Consider the following 11718-nt stretch of genomic DNA (forward strand, 5'->3'; position numbering starts at 1 on the left):
CTCCCTCCCATGTGAAAGAGGATCTGTGTTTTCCTCACTCTTCTCCCTGCTTCCATAATGGCTGTTCGTTTTGCATTGAGCTCTGCAGAAAGAAGGATTGGATTTGGTTTTCTGAGGCCCACAACAACAAACACGGGCATCAGGAGAGGGGCAGTGGGTAATACTGATGCTTCTGTTACTGTCCAGGACAGCCACGGGAAGCTCAAGACTGTGGCTGACCTCCCAGAGATCAACATATTTAGGATGTTGTACAGACTGATCTTTAAAGGGTACCTGAATCGCGTGCATGAGCTGCAGGTAAAGAAAGAAAACACAGCGCAGTTTATTTATCATGTTACTGTAACTGCAGGACTTACAATTATTTGTGCCTCCCCTTATGTAAAAAAGTAAACAACTGTCTTTTAATGACATTTTTCTGTTTAAACTTTTCTAATTAAACACTTTAAAATTCACTACCCTTGTTGTTTATTTGCTGCTCAGAACCAGTTTGGAGGTGCAATGCAATTTAGCTCACAATTAACCATATTCATTCTTCACTTGCACATCTTGTTTCTTCTTCACCTCTTGTTTTTCATCTCTCCAGTTATGTGATAAACAGCTTTATGGTCCCTTATACAAAGTGAATGTTGGAAAGATCCAATCCATTTCAATAAACAGTGTGGACTTACTGGAGGAACTCCTTAGAAAAGATGAGAAGTTTCCTTGCAGAGGAGACATGACTCAGTGGACAGAGTACCGTGATATGAGAGGCATCGGCTACGGCCCTTTCACAGAGTAAAAACATTTGGAATAATGGTTCTTTATCTGTAACATTTGTTTTGCAACTTATAAATTATGTTAGACTGGTCATGTCAGGAGATTTTATGAGGCCAAAGTGCATTTGGCTAATGTAGCTGTGTGATGTTATGTAAACTTATCAGGTCATGTTGTTTTTTGTTGCCGTTCTGAAAAGAGAATATGCTCTTTAACAGAGAAGGAGAGAAATGGTACAACCTGCGGAGAGTGCTGAACAAACGCATGCTGCACCCAAAGAACTCGGCTCAGTATGGAGATGTGGTCAATGCGGTGGTCAAAGACTTCATCAAACGGATTTACTATCTGCGGGAAATGAGCCCCACTGGTGATCTTGTACCTGACTTGTCCAAGGAGCTTTACCGGTTTTCCCTTGAAGGTATTTCCCCTCCATAAGCACTTGAAATTAGATAAAATAGGTAACACTTTACAATAAGTTCTCATCATGTAAACATTTATTTAATACATTAGTTAACATGTCATGAACTATATGAGCAATATATTTTTTGCTTAATATTTTTGTGAAACTTTTGTAAAAAAAAAAAAAAAACTTCAGTAAATAGTATGCTCAAATGAACGGCAGTGTAGAAGCAGACCCCTTTATCCATGACCATATTTATAATTAAAACGTAATAGTTTAAGTATTAAGGTATTTTTTATTATTAAGTTATTTTATTTAGAAAGTTAATTAAGTGACATCCTTCTGCTATAAGATCCCTATGTTGTCATGCAACAGTAACAGCGATCTGCTTTGGGTGCTGCACAGTGAGCAGATGTTTCACATGATAGTCATCCATTTTACAAATCAAATTATAGTCTTTATATTATCACTGCAATTATTGCGCATGCCAATTTATCATGCGTGCCAACTATAATAGCATTATGTTTTCCATTTGTCCACAATAATTGTGAATATTCTGCCTGTTGCTTTTCTCATACAGGAATCTCATCCATTCTGTTTGAGACGCGCATTGGCTGCCTGGAGAAAGAGATTCCTGCAGAGACACAGGATTTCATTAAATCTATTGCACAAATGTTCACCTACAGCATGCATGTGGTGATGCTGCCCAACTGGACTCGCAATTACTTGCCATTTTGGCAGTGGTACCTCAATGGCTGGGATGGCATATTCAAATTCTGTAAGCTTGTTAGTTCACACATCTTCTTCAGATAAACTACAAGAGATACAGACATGTTGTGCAGTGTGATAATGTATTGTACTTATGGATTATGCACAGCCATAAAGATGATTGACATGAAGATGGAGGCCATTCAGAGGCGCGTGGATGCAAATCAGGAGGTTGCTGGGGAGTATCTCACCTATCTACTTACTAATGTTAAAATGAGCAGTAAAGATGTTTATGGAAGCATTTCTGAGCTTCTGTTGGCTGGAGTGGACACAGTAAGAAAAAATTACTCTATCTTTGACTATTTAAAGAAAATATATGACTTTTAAAATGATAGAACATAAGGCATGGTTTCTTTTTGTGTTCTAGACCTCCAACACCATGTTGTGGGCACTGTATCTCCTCTCAAGAGATCCAGAAGCTCAAGAGGCTCTGTATCAGGATGTAACCAAAGTCTTAAAGGGCGACAGAGTCCCAACAGCACAGGAAGTGAACAACATGCCTTACCTCAAAGCTGTCATCAAGGAAACACTAAGGTGGAGGATTATGTTGTGTAACATGGTATATCTTTGAGAAGCAAATTCTGCATATATAATTGCGTATTATAATATATTTGCACATGTAATCTCCTGTGTAGGATGTATCCTGTGGTGTCCATAAATTCTCGTCTTATTGCAGAAAAAGATATTGTCATTGGTGGGCACTTTTTCTCTAAAAAGGTATATTGTCCTAATGTTGTTAAGAAGAAAAGAAGTGTTATCAGTTTAAAAACTGGCATCACTAATCAGTGTTTTTTTTTGGGGGGGTGGGGGTTAACAGACAACATTCTCTCTGTTCCACTATGCAATCAGCCACGATGAGAAAGTCTTCCCAGAACCACGGAAGTTCAAACCTGACCGCTGGCTCCGAGATGGCAGAACAAGACCCAACCCATTTGGGTCAATCCCATTTGGCTTTGGAGTCAGAGGCTGTGTAGGCCGTCGCATTGCTGAATTGGAGATGCATCTGGTTTTGGCAAGGGTAAGAGAAACAGAGAGATTTATTTTTGATTTTGTTATATTACATTTATATATTGCGCTTTTTGATTGAATCTTTTCATTCCAGCTAATCAAGTTGTTTGAAATCAGACCAGACCCAACTGTAGGTGAGGTTCAGTCACGCAGTCGTGGAGTGCTTGTGCCAGACAGAAATGTTAACTTCCACTTTGTGGAGAGACCGAAGATACATAATGAAGCATAGCTAAGAAGACCACTGTTTCAGGAAAACAAGCTGCATCTGTACATATGAAAATTATCAGCTGAAGTGAATCATGTGAATATGTCAACTTCTTTATCTTCATTTGATTATGATTCTGTTGTACTTTGGAATGTGCAATGTGAAAAGGACCATGTATAACACTGTGAAAAATACTTTTTTCCCACTCAATTTTTTATAGCTCTTGCCATTAAATTGTTCTTGTGCGTTGTATTTATGCTGATATAAATGTATTTGTATGAACTTGAATTAAGAAATAAATTGAACTATTTAGCCTAATGATTCCAAAATATCTGTGTTGTGTTTTTGTCAGTATTAGTGGAAGGGGATTATGAATATTTAGCTATACTATATCATTGCAAAAGATATTGGAACGCAGCTGAGGGGAAATAAAAATAACAGCAAATATATATATATATAGTAGGCTATTGCTGGAGAATGGAGTGGCGGAGAGGATTGTGGATGTAAAGGAATGCAGTTAGGCAATCCACCACATCCTAAACCTAACAATGCTAGGGGGGTAATCATTTGGCAGGGGTCGAAATTCGGCACAACACGGTACGTGTCCACTACAGCGGCAAAACCTACTGTCTATGGCCCATGGGCATCAATGGCGCTGGCAACGCCATCACGCATCCGCTTTGGAGTGTCTGTTGGGTTGCGAGTGTGTTTAATCCATGTTTTTTTTTCAACACACGGACAATATAATAATCAGAGATGCAAGCGATTACATTTAGAAATAGGCAAGCTTCAAATGCTCCAAGTAATCTGTCAGTTTTATAAACTTTTGTCAGCCTAGCCAGTTATAATCACAATGAATACATCCAAACTGATATATTTAACATAACAACTTAAAAAATCTAATTTGTAAACAAAATGATTTACACACTAAATAAACCCCGGCACAATTCTGCATATTAAACTCTCTCAAGACAGACGTCACAACCCGAACCTCACAGCGATTGGCTGGCAACCGCGTTTTTCGCTTGATATTTGCATTTGAGGGAATAAAGGCCAACTTTTTGCTTCCCGCCAGAGTGGACACGCACCGTCACTGACAGAGGTGGAAATGATAACTTCTGTCAAAGAATTATTTCATTTCTGAAAATACAGGAATGTGCACGTCCATAATAGTACTAGAAAGCATTGTAATAAATTAAAGTATGGTTGTTAAATACTTCAATAATACCATAACGTTACATACATACACACTCCATATAGGATCTGCTGTATGGACCCCCAGGCTGTAGAAAAAGCAGCTTTATGTAAGTAACGTTATTACTTTTTTTCCAGTTCACGTTACTATAATAGTGTTTTAGAAAGTATTGTTTTTATACACAGAGTGTAGATTTGTACCTTATCTGGTGCAGTCAGACAAAGCTACAACAACAGTGGCTGGTGATGTTCAATTATGAATAAATATAAAAGGCCCGAATTGTGTTTATGACACTACTGTATCTCACAAAAGTGAGTAAATTTACTCAAGGGACAATATTATAGAAATTAAACTTGGATACATTTTAGAGTAGTCAATGTGCTGCTTATATAGCAGTATATATTTACTGTAGAAACATTGCAGAGATCAAGCAGTGAATACCTACACAGAGACAATACAGACTTTTGAATGATGCAAACTGAGCTACAGGCGAGTGATAAACAGTTTGGTTAAATCATTCTTCGAAATTTTCACCTTCTGTATAAAGACTCTTCTCACTTCGGAGTAATAATATCCCACTTGTGGAAAATTTGTGTATTTGACTATTATTGTTAATGTTATACAACAACAGATGACATGATGCACTAATTGTGATGTAAATAAGTAAGCTAAGCTAAGTTATTGATTGATTTTTTGCACATAACATCAATATTATATATGTTATCTAATCTTTTTTAGGCGATCGAAAGAAAAAAATGTACTAAGCATTCAGCAAATTTCTTTCAGGAATAAGAGCCGTTGTAAACACAGGTATGTTTTTTTTTTTTTAAAGGTTCAAAACCTTTTGTTTGTGTTGCTTCACTACAACCCAGTAGGAATTAGAGCAGAGGTTAATGTTAAAGGGATAGTTCACCAAAATGAAAACTGTCATCGTTTCTTTGCCCTCATGTCATTCCAAACCTGTTTGGCCTTATTGCTGTGGTGTAATGGAAAAGAAGAACTTCAGCAGAATATTGTATGAATATAATTTGATGTTTTTAAAGGATCAGTTCACTTTTAAAATGAAAATTCTGTCATCATATACTCACCCTTAAGTTGTTTCAAACCTGTATGAATTTCTTACCTCTGCTGAACACAAAGGAAGATATTTAGAAGAATGTCAGTAACCAAACAGTTTTTGGTTCCCATTGACTACCATAGTAGGAAAAAAATATACTATGGTAGTCAATGGGAACCAAAAACTGTTTGGTTACTGACATTCTTCTAAATATCTTCCTTTGTGTTCAGCAGAGGAAAGAAATTCATACAGGTTTGAAACAACTTAAGGGTGAGTATATGATGACAGAATTTTCATTTTAAAAGTGAACTAATCCTTTAAGTGAAGTAAATTTTGATTTTCTCCAGAGGTGAAATATCATTATCTGCACGAGAATGTTGTTTCAGATTTCAAAACAAACCTGCTCACAATATTACATTACAACAGATATTGAAGGGTTAACTAAAGAGGCTTTTGCCCCACCTCCCTCTCCCTCCCGTGTGAAAGAGGATCTTGTAGAGTAGACGGTGTTTTCCTCACTCTTGTCCCTGCTTCCATAATGGCTGTTCGTTTTGCATTGAGCTCTGCAGAAAGAAGGATTGGATTTGGTTTTCTGAGGCCCACAACAACAAACACGGACATCAAGAGAGGGGCAGTGGGTAATGCTGCTGCTTCTGTCACTTTCCAGGGCAACCCCGGGAAGCTCAAGACTGTGGCTGACCTCCCAGAGATTAACACATTTAGGATGTTGTACAGACTGATCTTTAAAGGGTACCTGAATCGCATGCATGAGCTGCAGGTAAAGAAAGAAAACACAGCTGCAGTTTATTTATCATGTTACTGTAACTGCAGGACTGTTAAAATTATTTCTGCCTTCTTATATGTACTCAGACTGTCAATGTTTTGCCTTTAAAGACACTGAATAGATAGGAAACAACTGTATAATTGAACACTTTTAAATAATTCAGTATACTTGTTGTTCATTTGTTGCTCTGAACCAATTTGGAGGTGCATTGCAATTTATCTCAAAATTAACCAGAATTTTTTTCTCAACTTTTTCACTCGTTTGATCTTCTTCACCTCTTGTTTTTCATCTCTCCAGTTATACGAAAAACGGCTTTATGGTCCTTTGTACAAAGTGAACGCTGGAAACTTCCAATCCATTTCAATAAACAGTGTGGATTTACTGGAGGAACTCCTTAGAAAAGATGAGAAGTTTCCTTCCAGAGGAGACATGACTCTGTGGACAGAGTACCGTGATATGAGAGGCATCGGCTACGGCCCTTTCACAGAGTAAAAACACATTGGCATTGGTTTCTTTATCCTTAACATGTTTAGCAAATTATACATTATGTAAGACTAGTCATGTCAGGAGATTTGATGAGGTCAAAGTGCATTTGGCTAATGTAGCTGTGTGATGTTATGTAAACAGGTTATGCAGGTTTTGTTGCTGTTGCTGAAAAGAGAATATGTTCTTTAACAGAGAAGGAGAGAAATGGTACAAACTGCGGACAGTGCTGAACAAACGCATGCTGCATCCAAAGGACTCGGTTCAGTATGGAGATGTGGTCAATGCGGTGGTCAAAGACTTCATCAAACGGATTTACTATCTGCGGGAAATGAGCCCCACTGGTGATCTTGTACCTAACTTGACCAATGAGCTTTACCGGTTTTCCCTTGAAGGTATTTCCCCTCCATAAGCACTAGAAATGAGATAAATTCGGTAACACTTTACAATAAGTTCTCATTTGTTAACATTTAGCTAATACATTAGTTAACATGAACTATGTGAGCAATATATTTTTACAGCACCTACTAACCTTTGTTAATGTTAATTAACTAATATTAACATTTAAAACGTTTGATTTTAATAATATAATAGTAAATGTAAAAAAAATGCTTTAAAAGTGTTGCTCATTGTTATATCCGTCTGCTATAAGATCCCTGATATAATGTTGTCATGATGCAACAGTAACAGCGATCTGCTTTGGGTGCTGCACAGTGAGCAGATGTTTCACAACAAAGTTTTAAAGTCATCCATTTTACAAATCAAATTATAGTCTTTATATAATCATTGCAATTAATGTGCATGCCAATACATCATGCGTGCCAACTAATAACATAATGTTTTCCATTTGCCCACAACAATTGTGAATTTTCTGGCTTTTCTCATACAGGAATCTCATCCATTCTGTTTGAGACGCGCATTGGCTGCCTGGAGAAAGAGATTCCTGCAGAGACACAGGATTTCATTAATTCTATTGCACAAATGTTCACCTACAGCATGCCTGTGGTGGTGCTGCCCAACTGGACTCGCAATTACTTGCCATTTTGGCAGTGGTACCTCAATGGCTGGGAGGGAATATTCAAATTTGGTGAGCTTGTTCACAGATCTTTTTCAGATAAACTACAAGAGATACAGACATGTTGTGCAGTGTGATGATGTATTGTACTTATGGATTAAGCACAGCTGGAAAGATGATTGACATGAAGATGGAGGCCATTCAGAGGCGCGTGGATACAAATCAGGAGGTTGCTGGGGAGTATCTCACCTATCTACTTACTAATGTTAAAATGAGCAGTAAAGATGTTTATGGAAGCATTTCTGAGCTTCTGTTGGCTGGAGTGGACACAGTAAGAAACAATTACTCTATCTTTGACTATTTAAAGAAAATATATGAGTTTTAAAATGATAGAACATAAGGCATGGTTTCTTTTTGTGTTCTAGACCTCCAACACCATGTTGTGGGCACTGTATCTCCTCTCAAGAGATCCAGAAGCTCAAGAGGCTCTGTATCAGGATGTAACTAAAGTCTTAAAGAGCGACAGAGTCCCAACAGCACAGGAAGTGAACAACATGCCTTACCTCAAAGCTGTCATCAAGGAAACACTAAGGTGGAGGATTATGTTGTGTAACATACATCGTATTTGAGAAGCCAAATTAAAATCTGACAGTGGCCAACCAAACAACAAAATCTGGATATATATTTGCATATTATAATCTCTTTGCACATGTAATCTCCTGTGTAGGATGTATCCTGTGGTGCCCATGAATTCTCGTCTTATTGCAGAAAATGATGTTGTCATTGGTGGACACTTTTTCCCTAAAAAGGTATATTGTTCTCATTTTGTTAGCAAGAAAAGAAGAGTTGCGAGTTTAGAAATGAACTAAATCAGCTGTTTTTTTTAACAGACAACATTCACTATGTGCCAATATGCAATTAGCCACGATGAGAAAGTCTTCCCAGAACCACGGAAGTTCAAACCTGACCGGTGGCTCCGAGATGGCAGAACAAGACCCAACCCATTTGGGTCAATCCCATTTGGCTTTGGAGTCAGAGGCTGTGTTGGCCGTCGCATTGCTGAATTGGAGATGCATCTTGCTTTGGCAAGGGTAAGAGAAATGTCTCGGGTTACTTAACTGTAGCTGTTCCCTGAAAAAGCGGGAACAAGATGCTGCGCTTAGCTCTATGGGAACACTTCTTCATGTGACCATCAGTAAATTACGTGTTTAAACACGCCAAAGAATTTGGCTTTGAACTTGACGATCTAGAATCTAGACCTAGAATGGAACGCAACCTCCGCATCTCTTTTGGAAACCAGAAAGTACCGACTGTAATAGCCTGACTCTGCCTCTGGGAGGGGAACACGTTTTATGGCCCCCTGTCCAGAACCTGCTCCGGTTTGACGGTTGTGGGGACCACACTGTTGAAACACGGGGGTAGAACAGGACTTGTATCCTGTATCCCTTTTCTACAGTCATTCGGACCCGAGAAGAGGCAGTAACTTCCACGCTGCCACGTTCTCTGAAAGGGATACCAATTTCAATACTTTCTGTTGAGGGAATGTTGGATGTTCCGTGTCCTGGGCAAAAACAGGAGGCGATGGAACATCCAGCATTTCGATGGAAACCGCTGCCCCCGAAACACCAGAGGTGGCAGGGATGTTATAGTGGTTTCGTGAAGGTGCCGGGAAGGAGCCGCTTGGCAGCCACCCCCACAGACCTGGGCGCAAAGCCATCAGGACCTTCCCTAAACTGACCTGCTGCGCAGCAGTAATAACAGAAAGGCTCCAGCAAATGTCCTTTAAATGCTTTAATTCAACGGCCGGGAGTTCTCGAGCAATACTCAGAGAATCTCCTAAGAAGAAGCGAGGCTGGAGGATCGCAGACAAATTCCATTGAGAATCCCACCGAAGACACAGATACAACAGTTTTTATAGAATAAACAAATACAATCATCGTGACTAACCTTCTATCAATATGATTGGTTCAAATGGTGAAAGCAAGCCCCCACCTTTTTTCCCTTTGTTACTGGCATTAGCAAATTATCTCGAATCATCAAAAAGAAGTGGAAAGTTTTAATGATTACTTAATTGTCACAAGTTTTTAATTCTAGACATATGTCTAGTTTCATTTCCCATATTTGTTATTTATACACACACACGCACACACTCAATGTCACAAGTTTTCCCCAAAGAGTTTGGAAACATTTAGAAGCATATGAATGTTAGATGTTAAATAAGGTTAGATGTTAAAAACATGGTTAGTTTAATACACAGTTAAAAATTTCCACGACACGTCTCCTGTGAGGTTGTTGAGCGTGATGAGCCGGTCCCCAGTCTCTAAGAGGGGGAGCGCGACTTGCTACACTCTTTTTGTGCCTCTCTCCTCCAAGAAGGACTGGGTTGGAGCTAGGTGGCCGACGGAGCTATTGGAGCTATTTGTGGCATGAGCGAGAGATCTCATCATGGAGGTCCTTGAAGAAGGGTAGAGATTGTTTTTGAGACCCTTCCTCCTGGCCACCAAACAGAAATCTGTTCTCTAATTTAGAGAGTCTAGGGTCTGAGAGTCCGACGGAAAATGAAAATGAAAAAGTTGCGATTTTCTAGGCCAATCTGACTAGGAACTATACTCTCATTCCTGCGTAATAATCAAGGAACTGTGCTGCCGGACCAGCTGGCGCAATTATATTACAAACTTAGTGCCGGTCACTTTGGAAGTTACCGAGCTGGGGACTATTTTCAGGCACTGCGTAATATCATTGCGCCTGCTGCACCCATGGTCCGGCAGCACAGTTCCTTGATTATTACGCAGGAATGAGAGTATAGTTCCTAGTCATATTGGCCTAGAAAATCGCAACATTTGTTTTTGTCGGTCTTAGTACACGATGTAACTACAGAAGAGTCAAGTTTTAAATGGGAAAAATATCGAAACTCTTTGGTCTTTTTTTTAGAGAGATGCTATCGGTCTAATCAGATTCAATGATCTATGCTAAAAGTGCTACCGTCAAAACCCGGAGATCGGCTGAATGGATTCGAAAACGGTAAAACTCAACTGGTTAACTCTTGAGGAAATTGGAAAATGAGCCTATTTCCAAAAAAAATTGAGTGTTCCTTCAATTGTGAACAATTCACAGTGCTTGCAATCGCCCTGGTCCAATGCACGGGCAGCATGCTCTTCCCCCAGACAAACAAAGCAGAACTGATGTCTGTCGAGTTCAGGCATGGGCTGTGCAGTGTGCACACAAAACTTTCTCTGTATGATGGTCATAATCCTTTTGAATTGAAGAAAAGACTCGCTGTCAGTAATTTCAACAGAAGATAGGCAGAGAGCTTGAATCACACACACACACACACACACACACACACACACACACACACACACACACACACACACACAGTATGGCTCTGAAGGTGGACCGCACCTCACGCACTCCAGTGACATCTCTGTCAGATGCCGTGTTTACACCATAGGGTTTACACACCTAATTCACTGATGGTCACATGAAAACGTGCTCCCACTTAGCTTTTTAAAGGGAACAGACATATTTATTTTTGATTTTGTGCCATAAAGTTCTATTACCGGCACATTTATTAATTGTGCTTTTCGATTGCATCTTTTCATTCCAGTTAATCAAGTTGTTTGAAATCAGACCGGACCCAACTGTAGGTGAGGTTCAGTCACTCAATCGCACAGTGCTTGCACCAGACAGGAAGGTTAACCTCCACTTTGTAGAGAGACCGAAGATACATAATGAAGCATAGCTAAAGAAGAACTGTTTCAGGAAAACATAAGCTGCATCTGTACATATGAAAATTATCAGCTGAAGTGAATCATGTGAATATGTCAACTTCTTTATCTTCATTTGATTATGATTCTGTTGTGTACTGTATATAAAGGACCCTGTATTACACTGTAAAACATTTTTTTCCCCACCCTATTTTATATAGCTCTTGCCATTAAATTGTTCTTGTGCATTGTTTTTCATTATGCTGATATAAATGTATTTGTATGAACTTGAATTAAGAAATAAATTAAACTTTTTAATGAATCCAAAATATCTTTGTTTTAT

The 11718-nt window shown here is 39.0% G+C and overlaps 2 protein-coding genes across 3 annotated transcripts; both read left to right on the forward strand.

The window, feature by feature from the left end:
* Nucleotides 1-57: 57 nt before the first annotated feature.
* On the forward strand, nucleotides 58-3459 carry LOC307001610 (sterol 26-hydroxylase, mitochondrial-like; the record flags this gene model as incomplete). The annotated part of the gene is made up of 9 exons (XM_079618341.1): nucleotides 58-297; nucleotides 584-774; nucleotides 972-1171; nucleotides 1734-1931; nucleotides 2031-2194; nucleotides 2289-2455; nucleotides 2557-2638; nucleotides 2739-2939; nucleotides 3024-3459. The coding sequence occupies 9 exons, from the start codon at nucleotides 58-60 to the stop codon at nucleotides 3156-3158; spliced, it is 1578 nt and encodes a 525-aa protein (XP_079474467.1). The 3' UTR covers nucleotides 3159-3459.
* Nucleotides 3460-5065: 1606 nt separating this feature from the next.
* Nucleotides 5066-11567, forward strand: LOC307001609 (sterol 26-hydroxylase, mitochondrial-like). Of its 2 annotated transcripts, XM_079618340.1 has the most exons (10): nucleotides 5066-5139; nucleotides 6054-6164; nucleotides 6468-6658; nucleotides 6849-7048; nucleotides 7543-7740; nucleotides 7836-7999; nucleotides 8094-8260; nucleotides 8396-8477; nucleotides 8559-8759; nucleotides 11276-11567. In XM_079618340.1, the coding sequence occupies exons 2-10, from the start codon at nucleotides 6111-6113 to the stop codon at nucleotides 11408-11410; spliced, it is 1392 nt and encodes a 463-aa protein (XP_079474466.1). In that variant the 5' UTR covers nucleotides 5066-5139; nucleotides 6054-6110; the 3' UTR covers nucleotides 11411-11567. The 2 variants fall into 2 exon arrangements, with proteins under 2 accessions (XP_079474466.1, XP_079474465.1); XM_079618339.1 differs by lacking the exon at nucleotides 5066-5139 and having other exon boundaries at nucleotides 5871-6164.
* The last annotated feature ends 151 nt before the right edge of the window (nucleotides 11568-11718 follow it).

Source organism: Phoxinus phoxinus (genome assembly GCF_949152265.1).
Source record: "Phoxinus phoxinus genome assembly, chromosome: 7".
Lineage (NCBI taxonomy): Eukaryota > Metazoa > Chordata > Actinopteri > Cypriniformes > Leuciscidae > Phoxinus > Phoxinus phoxinus.

What these genes read in the sequence shown, in the direction of transcription:
- LOC307001609 (XM_079618339.1), top strand. Translation starts at nt 5,925, where the DNA reads ATGGCTGTTCGTTTTGCATTGAGCTCTGCAGAAAGAAGGATTGGATTT. An exon ending in TTACCGGTTTTCCCTTGAAG is followed by an intron (nt 7,049 to 7,542) that starts GTATTTCCCCTC and finishes TTTCTCATACAG; the next exon opens with GAATCTCATCCATTCTGTTT. An exon ending in TGCATCTTGCTTTGGCAAGG is followed by an intron (nt 8,760 to 11,275) that starts GTAAGAGAAATG and finishes TTTTCATTCCAG; the next exon opens with TTAATCAAGTTGTTTGAAAT.